The sequence below is a fragment of the Cervus canadensis genome, chromosome 4 (assembly GCF_019320065.1).
Source record: "Cervus canadensis isolate Bull #8, Minnesota chromosome 4, ASM1932006v1, whole genome shotgun sequence".
In the NCBI taxonomy this organism is placed as follows: domain Eukaryota; kingdom Metazoa; phylum Chordata; class Mammalia; order Artiodactyla; family Cervidae; genus Cervus; species Cervus canadensis.
The window spans coordinates 91,039,108-91,063,457 of NC_057389.1; the positions used below are offsets into that span (position 1 = coordinate 91,039,108).

The 24,350-nt window shown below is 41.3% G+C and overlaps 1 protein-coding gene across 1 annotated transcript; it reads right to left on the reverse strand.

Moving 5' to 3' along the window:
- Positions 1 to 2,243: 2,243 nt before the first annotated feature.
- Positions 2,244 to 24,313, reverse strand: LOC122440915 (vomeronasal type-2 receptor 116-like). Its single transcript, XM_043467583.1, is given in 4 exon segments — positions 2,244 to 2,773; positions 3,699 to 3,741; positions 3,743 to 3,823; positions 24,278 to 24,313. Coding segments are annotated over 4 exon segments (690 nt in total).
- Positions 24,314 to 24,350: the final 37 nt, after the last annotated feature.

Here is a 24,350-nt window from a genome sequence, read left to right on the forward strand (position 1 = left end):
ATTTTTTACTTTAATTTCTGTATTCAGAAAAAATTATCTTTTAAAATACATTTTTAGATTATAATTTAAATTAAAATCTCTAAAAGAATTCGATTAACACATGTGAAAAGCATGCATACTTTCAATATTTTCTGCTAATATGTATATTTCCACCATCAGCTGATGAAACCAAACAGACAAAATACAATAAAGGGTGGTCTGAAATGCTTTTACATATAAAATGAAACTTTTGGATACAAGAATGGCCAAAACAAAAAGGATGTGCTTACTATATACTGGAGGTTCAAACGGTAAAGAATCCACCTGCCATGCGGGAGACCTGAGTTCGATCCCTGGTTTGGGAAGATCCCCTGGAGGAGGGCATGACTGCCCACTCCAGTATTCCTGCCAGTAGAATCCCCATGGACAGAGGAGCTTGGCAGGCTACAGTCCATTGGGTCACAAAGAGTTGGACATGACTGAGTGACAAAGCACAAACAAAAAAGATGCTATATACTAAATGATGGAGGACCGCCAAGGTCTAGCCTCAGCAGGATCCAGGGGTACCCTCATGATGAACAACATTGGCGAGAGAAAGAGAGAGAGAGAAAGAAAGACCAGACTAGGACGTGCAGCAGGGTCTGGCGTTGCTTAATTTTTCACCGTAGCTTTTATACCATAAGTTAGTACATTTCTAAGGGGAGGTGAAAGATAAGCATATAAAGTTTAGTTTAACATTACGTCAGTTTTCTCCTTCATGAAACCAGGGTGTTTTCTGCATACTTCTTTGTTCATGAGAGTCTTCTTTCATAGTGGATCTTTGTACGTTATCTTCTGGCCTTGGGGCCTATTAACATTTTATGATCTAGGTGAAGGCAAAACTGTTTTCCGTAGTCTATTCTTTATTGTTCTATTTTGCCTTGAGCTTAGCAGAAAACAGAAAAGTTGTAGTCTAATGGTACAGCAGGTTGCAACATAGTAGAAATACAATCCTGTTAACACAAAGGTCAGTCTTTTGGCAAAAGTTCTCAGCTAAATTTATCTAAAAAGTTTACCACACAAAGACTCTGCGGCTCCAGTGAGGCAGCCTCTGTTTAGCACTCCTGGTTAAAATTAACACTCCTAAACTCTTATTTTTCTAAATCTTTAACTATAACCACTTTTAGAATATTTTTGTGTTCTCTAATAGGGCTTTCTCACCCCCCGAAGGGCTCTGTGCCCATTAGGGCCTTTTGTGATCAGGTTCTTTATGCTGTTTATGATTAAGGTGTTGTGAGCAGTCATGTGCATTAGTACGCATTTGCCAAACAAGCCAGAGTGCCAGCAAAAGGGCTTTTACTTGAAACATTTCCTTCATCCTTGGCCCCTTCATAGGGAACCAGCATCCAGGATTTATTAATTAGGGTTCTATGTTGGTCTTTATTTAGTGAAAGAGCAGCAGGAGAGCTCTCGGCAGGCAACGCAAAGATCTGCAACAGGACAAACAAGGACAACAGCAAGAGGGGGAGGCTACAGCAAAGGTGGGGTAGAGGCCGGGGTCAACCTGGAGGGTCCCTTGTAGCCTGAACAGCCTTGCGTTTCAGGTCTTCTCCTCATGACCTTGTCACGGGTGGGATCTCCCATAATGGCAGAGGACCCGGCTAGACTTAGTAGCAGACGCTTTGAGGAGCCATTAATCTGAAATTGAACAATTATTTGTAACTCTTAATGACTGAGTGTAGTTGTACACAGAGACTTTAAAAAAAAGAAAAGAGAATCCCCTGCTGAATAGAGGTGAAGTAGTTTTGATTGTTTCTAATATCTGAGTGAATAATGTTATCTCTCTGAGTGGTATAGTATTATTCAAAGCAAGTGTAACAGAGACTTATTATGAGATAAAATCTGCATGCCAGTTTCTCTTGGAATCTATTTGATTCTTTAAACCTTTCAGATAATTCATCACAGGTCTTAGGAGGATAATGTAGCACTTTGGGGCAAAGATACAGCCTAGGAGCCCAGAACTGGATGCCAAGATGGAAAAGGTCTCCACGGCCACCATGACCTTGCCCTTGGTGCTGTGGTAGACGTGGAGAAGGGTGACCCAGACACTGAGGAGCACCACCATGCTGAAGGTCGGGAACTTGGCTTCATTGAAGGCATCAGGCAGGTTTCTTTCCAGGAAAGCCAAGGACAAAGTCCCCAGGGCTAAGGAGCCCGGGTGGCCCAGGACACAGTAGAAGGCAGTGACTGAGCCCTTGTTGCACACAATGAGGAGCTCCTTGGGCTCAGAGTGAGTCCATCTCAAGGAAAGGGGGAGAGGTTCCCAGCCAGACTCCACAGATAATCACCTGGATCAAGGAGCACATGGGAAAGACATAGTTAGTAGCTCTTCTTACCAGCAATCGTCTCATGGTTCTTCCTGGTTTCCTGGCCTTGAATGCCTGGATCACAGCCAGGGTTTTGGCCAAAACAGTGGCCACAGCCACAGTGAACACAGCTCCAAGTGTGATCTGTTGGAGGACGCAGGTGGCTGTGTGGGGATGATTGATGAAGAGTAAGGAGCAGAGGACACACAGGAGGAGGGAGATGAGCAGGACATGGCTGAGAGCCCGGTTATTGGCCTTGACTAGGGGGGTGTCTCGGTGCTTCACAAAGACCCACAAAACCGCAGCCATGACGACACAGAAGCACAGAGCTGTGCAGGTCAGTGACATCCCCAGAGAATCCTCGAATGCCAGGAAGGTCACAACCCTGGGGAGGCAGTGATTTCTCTCCCTGTTTAGGTACTCTCGGTCTGGGCATGGGGCACACTGCTCTGCATTTAGAGAGAGAGCAGGCTCACCATTTCATTATCCCAATTTTTATTTGTAAAACATTTAAATATGTAGGAAATAGAAATATACCATCTCGTGCAGTGTGCATATTGATCCCCTCTAATGAAACATTCAGACATATAAAATTAGAAAGTGTTGCTGAGAAAGTTAAATGGAACCTTTGTACCTTCTTGATGGGAATGTAAAATGGTGCAGCTGCTGTGAGAAACAGTCTGGCAGTTCTCCTTAAAAATTTAACACAGAATTACTGTTAGAGTGAGAAATTCCCATCTAGGTGTGTACTCCCTAAAGTTGAATGCAGTGAATTGGATAATATCTTACCAGCATTACTTACAATAGCCAAAAAACGGAAACAACCCTGATGTCCATGGAGAGATAAATGATTAAACAAAATGAGGTACATACATGCAATGCAAGAATGTCCTGCCTTAAAAAGAAATGAATTTATCTGCCACATGCTACAACATGCATGAACCTTGAAAGTCTTATCCTTTTGAAAGAAACCACATGCCAAGGGAGGAATATGCTTTTATTTATGGATGTACTTAGAATAGTCAAATTCATAGACACAGAAAGTAGAATGATGTTTACCAGGGAATTGAGAGTAACTGTTTCATGTAACTGATGAAGTTAGGGGTTATAAGTTTGTGGAAGAACAGTGGAAAAGGTGGTACAGCAATAGAAATTTATTAATGTCCTTGAATTGTACTCAAGAGTAATTAAAATGATAGATTTTTATGTTATATATATTTGAGTGCAATAAAAATGAAGAGGTCAAAAAAATGCATAAATACATGAATTGAGAAACTAATGCCTAGTAGGTCCTTTCCCAAAGTGCTCAGTATTCTTTCCATGGTGAAATAGGTAGGAGGTGGAGTTACCGTAGACCATTATGAAATATTTCACCTGTGTGGTTGGAAACGTATCTCTCTGGACACAATGCACATGTGGAAGCAGCAAACAGGTTGTCCCTCCTGTGGGGTTTTTCTGAATCCTGAAATGTAACTCTGGCTACACACAGATATCAGTGTCTGGAAGGAAAAAGAGAGAGTCTTTGGTCAAATTTGGCACATGGTTAGCTGCTGTCAGAGGATCTCTATTTCTCTCAGAAGGAAGGATGTTTCCTCTTCTGTGACATCCCTAGGTCCCCTCCCCAATCCCAGCCTTGTCACCTTTTGCAGAAATCTAAGTATGAGATACTAAGTGATGTTTCCACATTCTTTCTTCTGAAATATTTATGGAGACAACCCAAATTTTACCAAAGTATTTCAAGGCTTTTGTTTCATATATTCCTGGCAACGTAGCTTGACTTTCTCTTGTTAAACCACCTAGTCCAAAAATCTCAGTGCAACTATCCCTGTGATCATAACACTGAAGTTTTATATGCAGAAAACTATTTTCTATGCTCTCCTATTGGCTGCATAGAGGATGTAGGTTTTAGGTCAAAGAACCTAACAATGTGGAAAGCAGACACACTATGAAAAGTGGCTTTATAAACAACATAGACTGTGAAGACACCAACTGTGAGAGAGTGTTATGAACTGCAGATTGTGATTAACACAATTCATAGCTCCTGACAGGAATGGCACAGATTTGTAAAACATTTCAAAATACTTTTATGTGCAAAATGTTAAAGTGTCACATAGAGAGTCACCTTAAAATTAGCCTGGAGTTTTCAAACGTGGGAAATTTTGTGAAAATAGTAGTCAATGCTTTGAAATACGAATTAGAATGAAGTTTGACAATCCAGTAATGTGCATATAACCATAGGAAAGTGTAAATGGAATCTACAAAGAAATAGTTGACATTCATAATCTACCTGTGTTTATCTAAACATAAGAAGGGAGTGAAGGGGGATGGTCCTAAGACGGTGGAGGAATAGGACGGGGAGACCACTTTATCCCCTACAAATTCATTGAAAGATCATTTGAATGCTGAGCAAATTCCACAAAACAACTTCTGAATGCTGCCGGAGGACACCAGGCACCCAGAAAGGCAGCCCATTCTCTTTGAAAGGAGGTAGGACAAAATATAAAAGATAAAAAGAGAGACAAAAGAGTTAGGGACAGAGACCCGTCCCAGGAAGAGAGTCGTGAAGGAGAAGTTTCCAAACACCAGGAAACCCTCTCACCGGCAGGTTTGTGGGGAGTTTTGGAATCTCAGAGGGCAACATAACCTGGAGGAAAAAACACAAAACCCACAAATTATGCACGTAACCGCAACCCCCAGTGGAGAAGTAGCCCAGACGCTTGCGTCAGCCAGCAGCGAGTGGGGGCTGAACAGGGAGTCATGGGCTGAATGCTTAGGGTAAGGACAGGGCCTGAATGCCCTGAGGACAATCTGAGGGAGCTAACGTGAGATAGCAACCCAAACTGTGGGATAGCCAGAGAGAAAAAGAGAGAGAAAGAGAGAGAGAGAAGACAGTTCCCCCGCAGAGCAACCTGGAGCCTAAGCAGTGTAGACTGGGAAAACACATACTCTGTGAAACCCAGTGTGGGCCAGACACTGCGAGCATTCCCCACACACGCCAATGATATTTCTTTGCGGCGTTCTCCCTCCCCACAGCACGACTGAACAAGTTAGCCTAAATAAGTGACCACCTTCACCCCCTTGTGTCAGGGCGGAAATTAGACAATGAAAAGACTTGAAAACAGAGGAAGCCAAAATAAACAAAGAAGAGGGAGGCGCTCTGGAAGTGACGGGTGCAACAGATTAAAAGCCTGTAGTTAGCACTGACTGCATTGGAAGGAGTCTATAGACCTTGAGAAGTTATAAGTTGGAACAAGGTACTATCTGGAACTGAACTGACCCCACACTGCCCTCAACAGCTCCAGAGAAACTCCTAGATATAGTTAGCATTTATCATTTTAAAATTTTTAAATTTTCTTAATTTTTAAGTTCTTTATTACTCCTTTAATTTTCATTTTTATAACCTACTATCACCTTGCAAAACAAAAAAAGACCCCATTTTTAAAGCAAATTTCACATATATATATTTTATAATTTTTGTGATTTTGTTTTGTTTCTTCCATATTGTATTTTTGAGAGCCTAACCTCTACTCTAGATTTTTAATCTTTGTTTTTTGGTTTTTGTTATCAATTTCATGCCATTAAGAATCTAATCTTCAGTACCTGTTTTTACTTAGGGGTGTGATTACTATCTTGATTTCTCTCTCCCCCTTTTGACTCTCCTTTTTCTCCCACAGGTCACCTCTATCTCCTCCCTCCCCCTTCTCTTCTCTAGCCAACTCTGTGAATTTCTTTCAGTGTTCTGGGCTGTGGAGAACACTTAGGGAACTGATTACTGGCTAGATCTGTCTCTCTCCTTTTGATTCCCGCTCTTGTCCTCCTGGTCACCTCTATCTCCTTCCTCCCTCTTCTCTTCTCTATGTAACTCCGTGGACCTCTCTGGGTGTTCCAGACTGTGGAGAGCACATAAGGAATTGATTACTAGCTAGAATGCTCTCCCCGCTTTTGTTTTCCCATCTTCTCTTCCTGGTCACCTGTATCTCCCTCCTCCCTCTTGTCTTCTCCATGTAACTCAGTGAACCTCTCTGCGTGTCCCTCACTGTGGAGAATGTTTTCACCATTATCCTAGATGTTTTATCATCAGTACTGTATGGATGGAGAAGTCTTGAGGCTACTGCAAAAATAAAACTGAAAGCCAGAGGCAGGAGGCTTAAATCCAAAACTTGAGAACACCAGAAAGCTCCTGACTCCAGGGAACATTGATCAACAAGAGCTCATCCAAAAGCCTCCATACCTACACTGAAACCAAACTCCACCCAAGAGCCAACAAGTTTCAGAGCAAGACATACCAAGCTAATTCTCTAGCAACACAGGAACATAGCCCTGAGCATTAAAATACAGGCGGCCCAAAGTCACACCAAACCCATAGACACCTCAAAACTCACTAACTGGACACTCCATTGCACTCCAGAGAGAAGAGATCCAGCTCCACCCACCAGAACACCGACGCAAGCTTCCCTAACCAGGAAACCTTGACAAGCCACTCGTCCAACCCCACCCACAGGGAGGAACCTCCACAATAAAGAGGAATCAAAAATTTCCAGCATACAGAAAGGCCACCCCAAACAGCAATCTAAACAAGATGAAAAGGCAGAGAAATATTCAGCAGGTAAAGGAACATGATAAATGCCCACCATACCAAACAAAAGAGGAGGAGATAGGGAGTCTACCTGAAAAAGAATTCAGAATAATGATAGTAAAGATGATCCAAAATCTTGAAAACAAAATGGAGTTACGGATAAATTGTCTGGAGACAAGGATTGAGAAGATGCAAGAAATGTTTAACAAGGGCCTAGAAGAAATAAAGAGTCAATCAATAATGAATAATGCAATAACTGAGACCAAAAGCACTCTGGAGGGAACCAACAGCAGAATAACTGAAGTAGAAGATAGGATAAGTGAGGTGGAAGATAGAATGGTGGAAATAAATGAAGCAAAGAGGAAAAAAGAATTAAAAGAAATGAGGACAACCTCAGAGACCTCTAGGACAATGTCAAACGCCCCAACATTCGAATCATAGGAGTCCCAGAAGAAGAAAACAAAAAGAAAGGCCATGAGAAAATACTTGAGGAGATAATAGTTGAAAACTTCCCTAAAATGGGGAAGGAAATAGCCATCCAAGTTCAAGAAACCCAGAGAGTCCCAAACAGGATAAACCCAAGGCAAAACACCCAAGACATGTTAATCAAATTAATGAAGATCAAACAGAAACAGCAAATATTACAAGCAGCAAGAGAAAGGCAACAAATAACACACAAGGGGATTCTCATAAGGATAACAGTTGATCTTTCAGTAGAAACTCTTCAGGCCAGAAGACAATGGCAGGACATACTTAAAGTGATGAAAGAGAAAAACCTACAACCCAGATTACTGTACCCAGCAAGGATTTCATGCAAATATGAAGGAGAAATCAAAAGCTTTACAGACAAGCAAAAGCTAGAGAATTCAGCACCACCAAACCAACTCTTCAACAAATGATACAGTATCTTCTCTGGACAGGAAACACAGGAAAGGTTTATAAACTCGAACCCAAAACAACAAAGTAAATGGTAATGGGATCATATGTATCAACAATTATCTTAAATGTAAATGGGTTGAAAGTCCCAACCAAAAGACAAAACTGGCTGATTGGATACAAGAACAAGACCCCTATATATGCTGTCTACAAAAGACCCACTGCAAACAAGGGACACATACAGACTGAAAGTGAAGGGCTGGAAAAATATATTTCACTCAAATGCAGACCAAAAGAAAGCAAGAATAGCAATACTCACATCAGATAAAATAGACTTTGAAATAAAGGCCATGAAAAGATAAAAAGAAGGACACTACATAATGATCAAAGGATCAATCCAAGAAGAAGATGTAACAATTATAAATATATATGCACTTGCCAAATTCAGACTTAAATTGAAGAAAGTAGGGAAAACCAATAGACCATTCAGGTATGACCTAAATCAAATCCCTTATGATTATACAGTGGAAGTGAGAAATAGATTTAAGGGACTAGATCTGATAGAGTGCTTAATAAACTATGGACGGAGGTTCATGACATTGTACAGGAGACAGGGAGCAAGACCATCCCCAAGAAAAAGAAATGCAAAAAAAGCAAAATGGCTGTCTGAGGAGGCCTTACAAATAGCTGTGAAAAGAAGAGAAGTGAAAATCGAAGGAGAAAAGAAAGATATACCCATTTGAATGCAGAGTTCCAAAGAATAGCAAGGAGAGATAAGAAAGCCTTCCTCAGTTATCAATGCAAAGAAGTAGAGGAAAACAATAGAATGGGAAAGACTAGAGATCTCTTCAAGAGAATTAGAGATACCAAGGGAACAATTCATGCAAAGATGGGCTCAATAAAGGACAAAAATGGTATGGACCTAACAGAAGCAGGAGGTATTAAGAAGAGGTGGCAAGAATACACAGAAAAACTGTACAAAAAGGATCTTCAAGACTCAGATAATCACGGTGGTGTGATCACTCACCTAGAGCCAGACATCCTGGAATGTGAAGTCAAGTGGGCCTTAGGAAGCATCACTATGAACAAAACTGGTGGAGATGATGGAATTCCTGTTGAGCTGTTTCAAATCCTGAAAGATGATGCTGTGAAAGTGCTGCACTCAATATGCCAGAAATTTTGGAAAACTCAGCAGTGGCCACAGGACTGGAAAAGGTCAGTTTTCATTCCAATCCCAAAGAAAGGCAATGCCAAAGAATACTCAAACTACTGCACAATTGCACTCATCTCACACACTAGCAAAGTAATGCTCAAAATTCTCCAAGCCAGGCTTCAGCAATATGTGAACAATGAACTTCCAGATGTTCATGCTGGTTTTAGAAAAGGCAGAGGAACCAGAGATCAAATTGCCAACATTTGCTGGATCATTGAAAAAGCAAGAGAGTTCCAGAAAAATATCTATTTCTGCTTTATTGACTATGCCAAAGCCTTTGACTGTGTGGATCACAATAAACTGTGGAAAATTCTGAAAGAGATGGGAATACAAGACCACCTGACCTGCCTCTTGAGAAATCTGTACACAGGTCAGGAAGCAACACTTAGAACTGGACGTGGAACAACAGACTGGTTCCAAATTGAGAAAGGAGTACGTTAAGGCTGTATACTGTCACCCTGCTTATTTAACTCGTATGCAGAGTACATCATGAGAAAAGCTTGGCTGGATGAAACACCAGCTGGAATCAAGATTGCTGGGAGAATCTCCTGACCCTAAACAGGATCCTATAGTGAACTGCTTGAGGAAATTGGATCTTAAAGATTACAGGTGGCAAACTTTGAAGTGCACTCCACTGAAGATCAGAGAGGCCCAACTAAAACAGCTGTGGCATCACAGCTGTGGATTGAATAGAACTTTTTGTAGGGCTGCCTTGAAGATGACAACTTTGGAGGAACTATGGTGACTGGCAGTGGAAAGAATCAGGACGTGTGAAAATCCTTAAAAATTTATTGACTTAAATAACTTTGCCTATGTTATGAATAAAAAGAAACCTTTGTGCAGAAAAAAAAAAAAGATTGCTGGGAGAAATATCAATAACCTCAGATATGCAGATGACACCGCCCTTATGGCAGAAAGTGAAGAAGAACTAAAGAGTCTCTTGGTGAAAGTGAAAGAGGAGAGTGAAAAATTTGGCTTAAAACTCAACATTTAGAAAACTAAGATCATGGCGTCTGGTCCCATCACTTCGTAACAGTTAGATGGGGAAACAGTGGAAACACTTGCTGACTTTATCTTGGGGGGCTCCAAACTCACTGCAGATGGTGACTGCCGACATGAAATTAAAAGATGCTTATTCCTTGGAAGGAAAGTTATGACCAACCTAGACAGCATATTAAAAAGCAGAGACATTACTTTGCCAAGAAAGGTCTGTCTAATCAAGGCTATGGTTTTCCAGTAGTCATCTATGGATGTGAGAGTTGGACTGTAAAGAAAGCTGAGTGCCAAAGAATTGATGCTTTTGAACTGTGGTGTTGGAGAAGACTCTTGAGAGTCCATTGGACTGCAAGGAGATCGAACCAGTCCATCCGAAAGGAGATCAGTCCTGGGTGTTCACTGGAAGGAGTTGCCGGGGTCCAGCCCCAACAGGATCCAGGGGTACCCTCAGGATGAACGATGTCGGTGAGTGAGAGAGAGAGAGAGAAAGAGAGAGAGACCAGACTGGAGTGTGCAGCAGGGTCTGGCAGTGTTTTATTTTTCACCGTAGCTTTTATACCCTAAGTTAGTACATTTCTAAGGGGAGGTGAAAGATAAGCATACAAAGTTTAGTTTAACATTACGTCAGTTTTCTCCTTCACGAAACCAGGGTGTTTTCTGCATACTTCTTTGTTCATGAGAGTCTTCTTTCATAGTGGATCTTTGTACGTTATCTTCTGGCCTTGGGGCCTATTAACATTTTATGATCTAGGTGAAGGCAAAACTGTTTTCCGTCGTCTATTTATTGTTCTATTTTGCCTTGAGCTTAGCAGAAAACAGAAAAGTTGTAGTCTCATGGTACAGCAGGTTGCAACATAGTAGAAATACAATCCTGTTAACACAAAGGTCAGTCTTTTGGCAAAAGTTCTCAGCTAAATTTATCTAAAAAGTTTACCACACAAAGACTCTGTGGCTCTGGTGAGGCAGCCTCTGTTTTAGCACTCTTGATTAAAATTAACAATTATCTTATTGTTTCCACACTAGGGCTAAACTCTTCTTTTTCTAAATCCTTAACTGTATTAACAATAGTTTTTACTGCACAACCTCAGCACAATAACAGCAATCAAACGTTGCTCTAATAACCACTTTTAGAACAATATTTTTTGTGTTCTCCAATAGGGCTTTCTCACCCCCCGAAGGGCTCTGTGCCTATCAGGGCCTTTTGTGATCAGGTTCTTCATGCTGTTTATGATTAAGGTGTTGTGAGCAGTCATGTGTATTAGTACTCATTTGCCAAATAAGCCAGAGTGCCAGCAAAAGGGCTTTTACTTGAAACATTTCCTTCATCCTTGGCCCCTTCATAGGGAACCAGCATCCAGGATTTATTAATTAGGGTTCTATGTTGGTCTTTATTTAGTGAAAGAGCAGCAGGAGAGCTCTCGGCAGGCGACACAAACATCCGCAACAGGACAAACAAGGACATCAGCAAGAAGGGGAGGCTACAGGGTGGGGTAGAGGCCAGGGTCAACCTGGAGGGTCCCTGGTAGCCTGAACAGCCTTGCGTTTCAGGTCTTCTCCTCATGACCTTGTCGTGGGTGGGATATCCCGTAATGGCTCCCGACAAGGAGTGATGTTGAAGCTGAAACTCCAATACTTTGGCCACCTGATGCGAAGAGCTGACTCATTGGAAAATACCCTGATGCTGGGAAAGATTGAAGGTGGGAGGAGAAGGGGACAACAGAGGATGAGATGGTTGGATGGCATCACCGACTCAATGAACATGAGTTTGGGTAATGAGAGAGTCGTTTCCTAGGCAGGTTGATAAGAAGCCTACGGGTCCCCAAGGAGAGAGAGGTCTGGGATATTCAAGGAGGAAGAAAGGACAAACTTTTTTACTTTTTTTCCTCTACATTCCTTAGGATTATATAACAATAACGTATCCTGCCTGAGGACAGTCTTTGGATTAAATCCTCTGGCTAATTCTGTTATCTTAAAACATAAATTATGGGAGTAGGTCTGGTCTTTACAAGGATGTATCCTGCCTGAGGAGAAACTTTGGATTAAACCTTCTAGCCAACTCTGTTATCTTAAAATGTAAATTATGGGAGTGGGTCTGGTGAGGTCTTTGCAGTCTCCAGACATTCTTTGGATTCATTGGAGAGTATATAACTCCATTGCTAATACTAGCAAAGGGGGTACTCTTTTGCCCCCTTCTGATGCCTATGTCAGAAGCTTTCTCTGTCTCCTTTATACGTTAATAAAACTTTATTACACAAAAGCTCTGAGCGATCCACCCTTGTCTCTGGCCCCGGATTGAATTCTTCTCCTCTGGAGGCCGAGAATCCCACATCTCATCGTTCAGCAACAACCTTTCAGTAACATCACCAGGGGTTGGTGATGGCCAGGGAAGCCTGGCGTGCTGCAGTCCATGGGGTCACAAAGAGTTGGACACGACTCAGCGACTGAACTGAACTGAACATAGGAGCACTGCAAAATGTAAGGCAAATGCTAACCAGTATGAAAGGGAAAATTAACAGTAACACAATAATAGTGGGAGACTTTAATACCCTGCTCACACGTGTGGATAGATCAACCAAACAGAAAATTAGCAAGGAAACACAAACTTTAAATGATACAATGGACCAGTTAGACCTAATTGATATTTATGACATTTCACCCCAAAACAATGAATTTCACCTTTTTCTCAAGGATACCTTCTCCAGGATAGGTCACATCCTGGGCCGTAAATCTAGCCTCGGTAAATTCAAAAAAAATTGAAATCATTCCAAGCGTCTTTTCTGATCACAATGTGGTAAGATTAGATGTCAGCTACAGGGAAAAACTATTAAAAATGCAAACATAAAAAAAAATGCAAACACATGGAGGCTAAACCACATGCTTCCGAATAACCAACAAATCACAGAAGAAATCAAAAAAGAAATCAAAATATGCATAGAAATGAATGAAAATGAAAACATGACAACCCAAAACCTGTGGGATTCAGTAAAAGCAGTGCTAAGGGACGGTTCATAGCAATTCAAACTTACCTCAAGAAACAAGAGAAAAATCAAATAACCTAACTTTACACCTAAAGAGACCATAGCAAAAATCAACAAAGCTAAAAGCTGGTTCTTTAAGAAGATAAATAAAATAGACAAACCATTAGTCAGACTCATCAAGAAAAAAAGGGAGAAGAATCAAATCAACAAAATTAGAAATATAAGTGGAGAAATCACAACAGACAACATAGAATACAAAGAATCTTAAGAGACTACTGTCAGCAACTGCATGCCAATAAAATGGACAACTTGGAACAAATGGACGAATTCTTAGAAAAGTAAAACCTTCCAAATCTGAACCAGGAAGAAATAGAAAACCTTAACAGACTCATCACAAGCATGGAAATCAAAACTGTAATCAGAAATCTTCCAACAAACAAAAGCCTGGGACCAGATGGCTTCACAGCTGAATTCTACCAAAAATTTAGAGAAGAGCTAACACCTATCCTACTCAAAGTCTTCCAGAAAATCTCAGAGGAAGGTAAACTGTCAATCTCATTCTATGAGGCCACCATCACCCTAATACCAAAACCAGACAAAGATGCCACCAAAAAAGATAACTGTGGGTCAAAATCACTGATGAACATAGATGCAAAAATCCTTAAAATTCTAGCCAGCAAATCCAACAACATATTAAAAAGATTATACATCATGACCAAGTGGGCTTTATCCCAAGGATGCAAGGATTCTTCAATATTCGCAAATCAATCAACGTGATACACCACATTAACAAATTGAAAGATTAAAACCATATGATTATCTCAATAGGTGCAGAGAAAGCCTTTGATAAAATTGAACATCCATTTGTGATAAAAATCCTCCAGAAAGCAGGCATGGAAGGAACATACCTCAACATAATATAAGCCATATATAATAAAACTACAGCAAACATTATCCTCCATGGTGAAAAACTGAAAGCATTTCCCCTAAAGTCAAGAACAAGACAAGGGTGCCCACCCTCGCCACTACTATTCAACATAGTTTTGGAAGTTTTAGCCACAGCAATCAGAGAAGAAAAAGAAATAAAAGGAATCCAGACTGGAAAAGAAGTAAAACTCTCACTGTTTGCAGATGACATGATCCTCTACATAGAAAACCCTAAAGACTCCACCAGAAAATTACTACAGCTAATCAATGAATATAGTAAAGTTTCAGGATATAAAATTAACACACAGAAATCCCTTGCTTTCCTATACACTAACAATGAAAAAACAGAGAAATTAAGGAAACAATTCTATTCACCATTGTGGTGAAAAGAATAAAATACTTAGGAATAAATCTACCCAAAGAAACAAAAGACCTATATATAGAAAACTATAAAACACTGACGAAAGAAATAAAAGATGACACAAATAGATGGAGGAATATACCATGTTCATGGATCAAAAGAATATAGTGAAAATGAATATACTATCCAAAGCAATCTGTAGATCCAATGCAAACCCTATCAAGCTACCAATGATATTTTTCACAGAACTAGAACAAATAATTTCACAATTTGTATAGAAATACAAAAAAACCTCAAATAGCCAAAGCAATCTTGAGAAAGAAGAATGGAACTGGAGGAATCAACCTGCCTGGCTTCAGACTATACTACAAAGCCACAGTCATCAAGACAGTATGGTACTGGCACAAAGACAGACATACAGATCAATGGAACAGAATAGAAAGCCCAGAGATAAATCCACGAACCTATGGACACCTTATCTTTGACAAAGGAGGCAAGGATATACAATGGAAAAAAGACAACCTCTTTAACAAGTGGTGCTGGGAAAACTGGTCAACCACTTGTAAAAGAATGAAACTAGAACACTTTCTAACACCATACACAAAAATAAACTCAAAATGGATTAAAGATCTAAATGTAAGACCAGAAACTGTAAAACTCCTGGAGGAAAACATAGGCAAAACACTCTCTGACATAAATCACAGCAGGATCCTCTATGACCCACCTCCCAGAGTAATGGAAATAAAATCAAAATAAACAAATGGGACCTAATTAAAAGGTTTTGCACAACGAAGTAAACTATAGGCAAGGTGAAAAGACAGCCTTCAGAATGGGAGGAAATAATAGCAAATGAAGCAACTGACAAAGAATTAATCTCAAAAATACACAAGCAGTTCATGCAGCTCAATTCCAGAAAAATAAGTGACCCAATCATAAAATGGGCCAAAGAACTAAACAGACATTTCTCCAACGAAGATATATAGATGGCTAACAAACACATGAAAAGATGCTCAACATTACTCATTATCAGAGAAATGCAAATTAAAACCACAATGAGGTATCTCTCATGCTGGTCAGAATGGCTACTATCAAAAAGTCTACAAACAATAAATGCTGGAGAGGGTGCAGAGAAGAGAACCCTCTTACACTGTTGGTGGGAATGCAAACTAGTACAGCCACTATGAAGAACAGTGTGGAGATTCCTTAAAAAAACTGGAAATAAAGCTGCCATACTGTCAGTAAGCATTTAACAGGAGGCTTCCTGTGTGCTGCTTTGGATCTGTCAGGAATCCTCTGGTCCTTATTAATTCCTGAATATTCAGGAATTAAGAGGAGAGGCACGCCTTTCCCAGGGCTGAGGAATCCAGGCATTTCTCATTACAGTGATAAGTACCCTCTTCCTTTTTATGAACCATACGGTAAAAAGTGATTGTTTGCAACTCTCTCTTTGATAGGGATCGCCTTATGTTTTGTAAATCTGGAATTTTAATCTTTATCTTTGCTGAGAATAACTACCTTGTAAGACAGTATATATGCTCACACCGTGTTGATTAAAACATCTTTGCTCCATCAGAGCTTTGGTCCCCGTGTCTTTCTTTCCTTCTCTCTCTCTTTCAGGCTAATTCCTTGGAGTGCAGGGGCCCGCTGAGCTCACTTTCTTGCCCGGGCTTCTAAGACCCTCTCGAGAAGGTGCACTGTGCCTTCACCCACTCGAGAGGGCACCTGTTGCCTATGTGCAGCAGTGCAAGCTCTAAGAACAGAGCTTTATTGGCTCTCCGCGTAAACCAGGGCTTTTCAGCCTCTTTCTCTCTCTTGCTTTCTTATCGTCGACTCTGGACCACCAGGTTCTGGTCCATTAAAGGACCAATACCATACGACCCAGCAATCCCACTGCTGGGCATACACACTGAGGAAACCAGAATTGAAAGAGACACGTGTACCCCAATGTTCATCGCAGCAGTGTTTACAATAGCCAGGACATGGAAGCAAGCTAGATGTCCATAGGCAGACAAGTGGATAGGAAAGCTGTGGTACATATACACAATGGAATATTACTCAGCCATTAAAAAGAATGCATTTGAATCAGTTCTAATGAGATGGATGACACTGGAGCCTATACAGAGTGAAGTAAGTCAGCCCTAGGAAATTTCAAAGACACAGGAAATAAAGGAAGTCTTAGATTAGTCCATTAGAGAGCCACTAGGTAGGTAAAAAAAAAAAACAATTATGATTTTTTTACAGTAAGGTTCATATAGCTCCTTCTGGTACTAGTAACCTGTGTGAAGAAAGTGGGGTGTTATTTAATAGGTCTCTTTTAGGAAGGAAAGTAACAAACAGTACCCACTTAAATTAAAATATCATGAAGCTTTATAACAAAATTCAGCTCTACCTTTTACTCTTCATTAAGAATTCCACATGTTGGAAACTAGAGTTTGGATACCAAGATCCCAGCATGGTTCCTTTAAATTTATATTAAATGCTATTTTAAAATTGGTACTTTATTTGATCTGATTATTTGATTTGATTTAATCAACAACTTGACAATATGTATTTGTCTCTTGTGTTTGAGGACAGAAATTTCTAAATATAGTCTGAAATGGATTTGTAGATTCACAAAAGCCTGCATTAATTCACTTTTAAACCATGTAACTTATTTTGAGTTTGTAATTATCATCAGTATTCTCACATTTTAAATTGTGTGCAGATTTCATAGGAATAGTTATATCTAAAAATAGTTCATTTTCCAAGGTCTGTAGAATATCAGGGAGACCTCATTTCTCTTTGTCACAACAATCATTTCAATGAACATTTGGACAACAGCATATACACAGCTATAGATGAAAGTGTTGGATTCTGTTATGGTAATTATGTCAATACTTCATGACATTAAGTACAATCCAAGGAAATGTTTAGATTTTTACAGTTTTATGGTTTTCATATGTTTTGTTAAGTCTCCTTTGGATATTTTACTATATTACATTCTAAAGTATGACTATTTTTCCAGCATGCATTCTAATAAAAATAATTAGAAAGTAGAGACATTTCCCCATGGTGAAAGCCCCTCAGTCGTTTCTGACTCTTTGCGACCCCATGGGCTATACAGTCCATTGAATTCTCCAAGCCAGAATATTGAAGTGGGTAGCCATTCCCTTCTCCAGGGAATCTTCCCAATACAGGGATCAAACCCAGGTCTCCCACATTGCAGGCAGATTCTTTACCAGCTGAGCCACAAGGGAAACCCTAAAACATGGACTTTACCTAATTGTGTGGCATGCATATCTCTGGTTGAGTTAGTGTAATTGACTCTGATAGAGGTCAAATAGTTAGTAGCTTCCACCAAACTAGAAAATGTACACACCTGAAATATTTCCATCAAACACTCCATTTCATATTTTGGTAAAAGAAGCAGAAGCAAACCATGACGAAAAGAAACATGAAATGAGACAGCTGGAAGGGACAAAGATTTGGCAGAGGTCCTCACACAGAAGAGTAGAAACAGGATTGACATTCTCCCCTCAAATCAGCAACTCTCCAGTAGCAGGGCAGCTGCCAACAGAATTAGTGTTGAAAAAATTCCAAACATAACAAATAAGGAAACAAGGTGCACAGGTTCTAAACACGTCTTCTACTTCTGAGGACATCGGCATGTGGATAAACATTGCAGATCCATTAGAAACTCTATGAATCAGCAAAATATGAACAGAAAACAGGCTCCTTGATGCAAACCCATTGTTAAGCCCTGCTACACTAACTCAACTAGAGACATTCATGTCACACAGTGAAAGTCCATGTTTTAGGGCAGAATTCATCATTTTCCCCAGATAAGTGAATGGTATAGATAAAAATGAAGGGCTCTACTGTCTTCTGACATAGTATCTACTTTTTTTTCTTTTGCTTCTGGAATATTGGGCTGAATACCTCACTTTTGGTGGGAGTGAATTAATAATATTCATATTTGATGGGACTCATTTTTTTTTAGGGTGGAAAATCCAGGTCACTTCGGGTCTCTCCATGGAGGCACATTTCAGCAATATCTCTGTCAGCAGACAACATTCAGGCTGAGCCACTTTCTCTAAGAGTGGCCTCAGGCCAGGGGACCAGTGTTTCAAAGGGATTGTGTGCCTCAGTCTAAGGGTTCTAGCAGCAGGAGAGGCCAGGATTCAGTAGTCTCACTAATTTTAAGACCTCCAGGAACAGAGCTTGGAAATCCTGCTGGTGATTAGAGAAGGAAAGATCCATAATTCTCTCCTCTTTTTTGTGCAATAAAGTTTTATTAAAGTATAAAAGAGATAGAGAAAGCTTCTGACATAAACATCAGAAGGGGGTAGAAAGAGTACCCCCTTGCTAGTGTTAGCAATGGAATTATATACTCTCCAATGCATCCAAAGAATGTCTGGAGGTTGTAAAGATCTCACCAGACCTACTCCCATAATTTACATTTTAAGATAACAGTATTAGCCAGAGGGTTTAATCCAAAGACTGTCCTCAGGCAGGATACATTATTGTTATATAATCCTAAGGGATGTAGAGGGAAAAAAGTTTAAAAGCTTGTCCTTTCTTCCTCCTTGAATATCCCAGACCTCTCTCTGCTTGGGGACCCCTAGACTTCTTATCAACCTGCCTAGGAAATGACTCTCTCATTCCCCCCTTTTCTTTTAGGAGAATTATGTTGCCAAGGGAAAGGGGCGTCGTTTTCGTTCCATAACTACTTCCTGCTGTTTAGGGGCATAGTCCCTAAATTGTTGAGGCAACATATTCTCCTAACCCTCATATTGAGGGTCTCTGATCCAGGGGCACCAAGTAATAGTTGGAGGAGGCTGTGGCACTCATAGGAGCTCGGACAACCATTTGTAAATTAAAAGCTTTTAGACGGTTAGGAAACCCCTATACAGTTACAGATGTAAGGCAAAATAGTCATTAAACCAAGTTAAAATCAAAATGAAAAGTCACATTATATCCATAGTTACATCAGTCCATCTTAAGGTTGTTAGATGTCATCAGTTTAAGAAGAGGCATCGCATGTGATTGTTGAAGGTATTTGCAGACTTGGAGAAAGTCCTTTCCTTGAAGTGGAGATGTCCACCATGGGAAGCCTTTCACGGATGAAGAAGGGAGTGGTCCACAGACCCAGCAGTTAGACCGACTGTGGGATGCAGCATAGGAGTGATCCCAGGACAGGAAGGCATTGTCTTGAGGATCAAATGGCAGACTCAGGATTTTTAGAGTCAGCATAAGTAGGCTCACATAGATTATCAGGCCCATCTGAAAAGTACAAAGTCAGAGCATAGAAAGTAAAGACATAAAATGACATCACTTAGTTCTGGTCAGGGTGCCACCTTTTAACTTGAGTGTGATGTACCCACAAATCAATTCCTGGTACTTTGACAGCTGTGGGAGAAGAAAGAATAACCTGGTAGGGGTCTTTCCAGAGGGGCTCGAGGGATAGCACGGAGTAAATTGCCCCAGTATCTAAAAGGAAATCAACGGATTGGCCTCCCACAGTTATCAATACCTGGGGTTCCTCAGGTGTAATTAGAACGGGAGCTTGTGTGGGAACCCCCAGGCACCTTCAGTCCTGGTTGTCTTGAGAGTCCGACCCCTGAAACCTACGCCTCTGGGGGCAGTCTCTCCTCCAGTGTGGTCCTTTGCAGACCGGACATGGAGCCGGGGGCGGCTTAGATGCCTGAGGGCAATCCCGCTTGAGGTGCCCCTCCTTTCCACAGTAATAGCAAGCCCATCCCTTTTCACCTGGGTCCCTCTGGGCATTTCTCTCAGGCTGTTTAAGTACGGTTCTCACAGCCATTGCAAGGGCTTTCCACCTGTTCCTTTGTCTTTCTCTGCCTTTCTTTCTTTTCCTTACATTCCCTTCCATAATAGACTGCCTGAGCCAGTTGTAACAGATTAAGACTGATTTGGTCCATACGCCCGTTTTGATAACTTACAGAGACTATCTGGAGCCGACTGAGTGAGAAATTTATCTTTTAAGATCACTTTTCCCTCCTCACTTTCGGAATCAATCTCAGTGTATTTGCGAGGGGCTTCTCTCAGTCTGTCTAGGAATTTACCAGGAGCTTCCTTCTCCTCCTATTCTATGTTTGCCAGTTGGCCATAGTTTAAAGGCTTAGAACACGCCTGCCTGAGTCCTTCAAGAATACATCTGACAAAATGACTCTGATCCCATCTTCCTTTTGCTGTGTTGTAGTCCCAGTCTGGTTCCATAATTGGGACCGCCTGATTCCCAGTGGGGAGGGCTGTTATCTTGTCCTCCCTCTTTCCTACTGACTCATTACCAAGCCATTCATCTCCATAAGCAACCGCTTTTCCCAAAACTCAAGTCTTTGAGTCGGAAGTCAGCGTTTGTCCCAAGATATACATCACAGCCTTCCAAGTAAGGTCATAAAGCAGAGTAACACCTTTAAAAGCTCTAATATATTTTGGGGGGTCCTCTAAATAGTCTCCCAGATCCTCCTTGATTCTTTGTATTTCTTGTTAAGAAAAATGCTTATTAACTCTCATAGACTGATAATTTCTCCCGGTGGGTACTTCATGAAGAGGCAACAGCTTGAGTGGCTATTCAGTCTCTCTTGCTGCTCTGCACATATCCCAGGGATAGATTGGAGAAACCTGCTTTTCTTTATCTTTTTGTCTCCTGTCCTCCATCTCATCTAGCAAAGTAGGAGCTCAGGAGGGAGCTGAAGGAGTCACACCCAAATCTATACCCTTAGGACATAAGTCTGGCATATTTTGCAGAGAGAAAAAGGGCAACACATATGCTACTTCTACCCATTTCCCTTGTCTTCTACAGAACCGGTCTAATTGTAAAACAGTATTATACTTAAGAGACCCTCCAACTGGCCACTGTTCGCCATCCTCCAGTGGGTACCACGGCCATGCAGTATCACATAGGAAGACCAGGTGTGTCTTCTTTAAGCCCTGGGAATCACATCTATCCCAGTTTTTCAGGCTACAATTCAAAGGAGTGAGGCTGGAATTGTTAGCTCCCATCTGTAAGAGAGAAAAAAAAGCAACCAGCGCCATTTTTCTACTGGAGGCGTCCCTCCCTGCTCTAGATGGGGGTGTAGACAGACTTTACACCAAAAGCTTTTCCTTCCTGGTCAGACTTAGTCTGTCCCTTACCGACACAGGCGTCACACTCGCCCCTCCCGGTTCTACCACCGAGACGGGGTGGGGATGCACCAGGGGTAGACCTGATGGCATCCCTGACTGACGTCCAGCTCTTCACCTCGCTTGCCTCTGATGCCACCCGGGGTGCAATCAGAGTAACTTTCCGGAATGCCTCCCAGGCTAAACCGCTGGGGGAAACATTCGTCACCTGAGTGCCTGTGCACAGCCCTGAGTATATTCTTGACCACAATAAGACCGATACGAACATGAAACTGAGATGTTTCTTCCAAGCGTCACCACACCAGTATGAGCCTTCTCTTATCCACTAAGAATGTTACCAAATGAAGAAAAACTTCCCTTGTAGTTCCAATCTGAGTAACCTTTAACCTCAGAGATGCTTTTGGAGCTAGAGCTCCATCTAGTTTCTAAGCTTTCCATGCCTAGTGAGGCTAGGTGCTTCCTGACTACCAATCCAAGTTTGGGAACCTAAGCCGTGGTACACATTAGCAACGTAGATTACAAGCCCCTTGAAAGTCTATGATCCGATAGATTAGGTTGTACTTCTAATTTCCACAGAGCTATGAAATGGTCAAAGAGACTGAAAAGTTTGACCGAGAAAGGAGAGTTCGGTCCACACGCTTTGCCCATTTCTGGTCTGTTCTTGAAGGAGACGTTGGGTGCCTCTTGGCATTGGCAGGTCGGTATAAACCCCCAACAGGTTTCTGCCATAAGCCGTATGAGGTTGCCGCGGAACCGCAGAGCAGGGCTCCTCACTTGCTTCGTACAGGGCATTTCATTCATTCACACAACCACACTGTAGAGTTAGTAAAGTACAGTGGAAAACCTGTTCGTTAGGAGAACAAAGAACTAGAGCTCCAAGCATCCTTACCTTGTCCTGAAGGATCCTGGATGAGCCCCCAAGATGAAAGGTTTTTTCTGAATCACACAAAGACGCTGGAGTTCTTGGCCTCCAGAGGAGAAGAATTCAATCCAGGGCCAGAGACAGGCTGGATCACTCAGAGCTTTTGTGTAATAAAGTTTTATTAAAGTATAAAGGAGATACAGAAAGCTTCTGACATAGACATCAAAAGGGGGTAGAAAGAGTACCCCTCTCCTCTCTTGAAGGGAGTGAAGAGGAAAAAATTTCAGATCATAGGACAAAGGAGGATAGAATATTCAGAATCCTTTGGTCTACATCTCTGCCACTTCTGTGCACACCTCAGATCGTTTTCAAGGGGATGAAACACACATATATGCAAATGCAAACAAGAACTTACTCATAAGGTATTATCAGTTGCTTTGGCCTTCTCAGGAAGGAGAGATGGAATACACCTGCTTGTAGTTTTAATGTATGGATGGGGGAAAACCCACCACCACATCCCCATCTTTCTACACTCTGTGTTTCAGGCAATCCGCATAAACTTCAAACTCTATCCCAAACTCTATCCCATGCAGTATGTAAAGACTGCAGGAGCAAGAAAAGATAAATCGGAGAGAGCGACATAGCAGGAGATGCCGAACCGAGACCAAGCCCTGTATCTAGGTTCAGCTGATGACAAGATGGATCGGCATCTGATCCCTGCTCTGCTCTCAAAAAGGAAGATGCCCCTCATGTTGGCCCAGCTTATGCCCACGACCCCTCTGTCTCTCAGCCTGTGGAAAACTTGCAGGGCGTGTGCCAGACTGGTGTGCCAGAGAAGGGCACACTTAAAATCAGAAAGCAGGTGTGTATAAGGGAGTCACAGTGCTGAGAAGCAAGCAGCCTGCCTTCCCCTTCTTTTTACTGCTTCATGTCAGTCCCACTGGAGGAGCTCTGGGGAGGCTCCTGTCCTGGGGTCTTCACCTGCCCCCCTCCATCCTGGTGAAAAACAATGACCATAAGCATGTTTTTCCCCCTTCCCTCTGTGATTGCATCATAGTCTGTGACTCTCAAACTTCAGGGCTTGGGAACAGAGAGGGAGATGTGGGGGAGACAAGCCCATCCTGACACTGAGGGCTCTGTCCTCCTGCGTCCATGATTGACGTCCCTGCACAGAGCTCATGGTGGTTGTGTCAGACACACCAAAGGGAAATTTTTCTGCACTCGGTGAGAACGTCAATTAGTGCAGCCATTAAAAAAAAGAACAACCCAGTATGGAGGTTCAAAAAATTAAAATTAGAACCACTGTAGGAACCAGCAATTCCACTTCTGGGTAAGTATCAGAAAAAAATGAAGCCAGTATCCTAAATAATCATCTACACTCATATGATCATTGCAGGATCATTTGCAATAGTCAAGACATGGGAAAATGACCTAAATATCAAAAGATGAGTATATTTAAAAAGAGTGAGTTTATATTTTATGCATAGGTAGGTACAAACTACTACCATTTCACCTTTAAAATTATTTTATTAAATCTTCAATGTACAATAGCTTCTTTACACATGACCTAAATTTTTTTTAGAAGAATGATGTTAGGTCTTATCACACGGCGTTTCTAGCTAGTAGTTTTTCAAAATGTTGGGGAAAATCTTGAAAAAAGATTTTCACATGTCACCCAAAACTTTGAAACATTATCAAAGAAAGAGATGCTTCTATACTCTTGAACAGTGGCACTGGAAAGACATTTCAAAAAGAAAGAATTGTGTCTCAAAAGCATTTTTTATATGATTTTTTCATCCAAGGAAGGTAATGTTTTTACATAATTAAGCCCACTCACAAAATAGCTCTCTGCATGTACTCTCATGCCTTGGGCCACATCACCAAATATTTATGCATGACTGAAATGAGAGTTTCCTTGACATTGTTATTTCCATAGCCTGAAGCTGTTCTGTTTCCTCCATGCTCTCATTCTCCCTGACATACAATCAAGCCCCTGTCAAATAACAAACTCAATATCGCCTCTTTCTCATAATCCCCACTTCCTTCATGGCCTCCTGGACAATAGTTTCCTCCATCATATGATCCTCCCATATTCCTCCTACCATTCAGTTT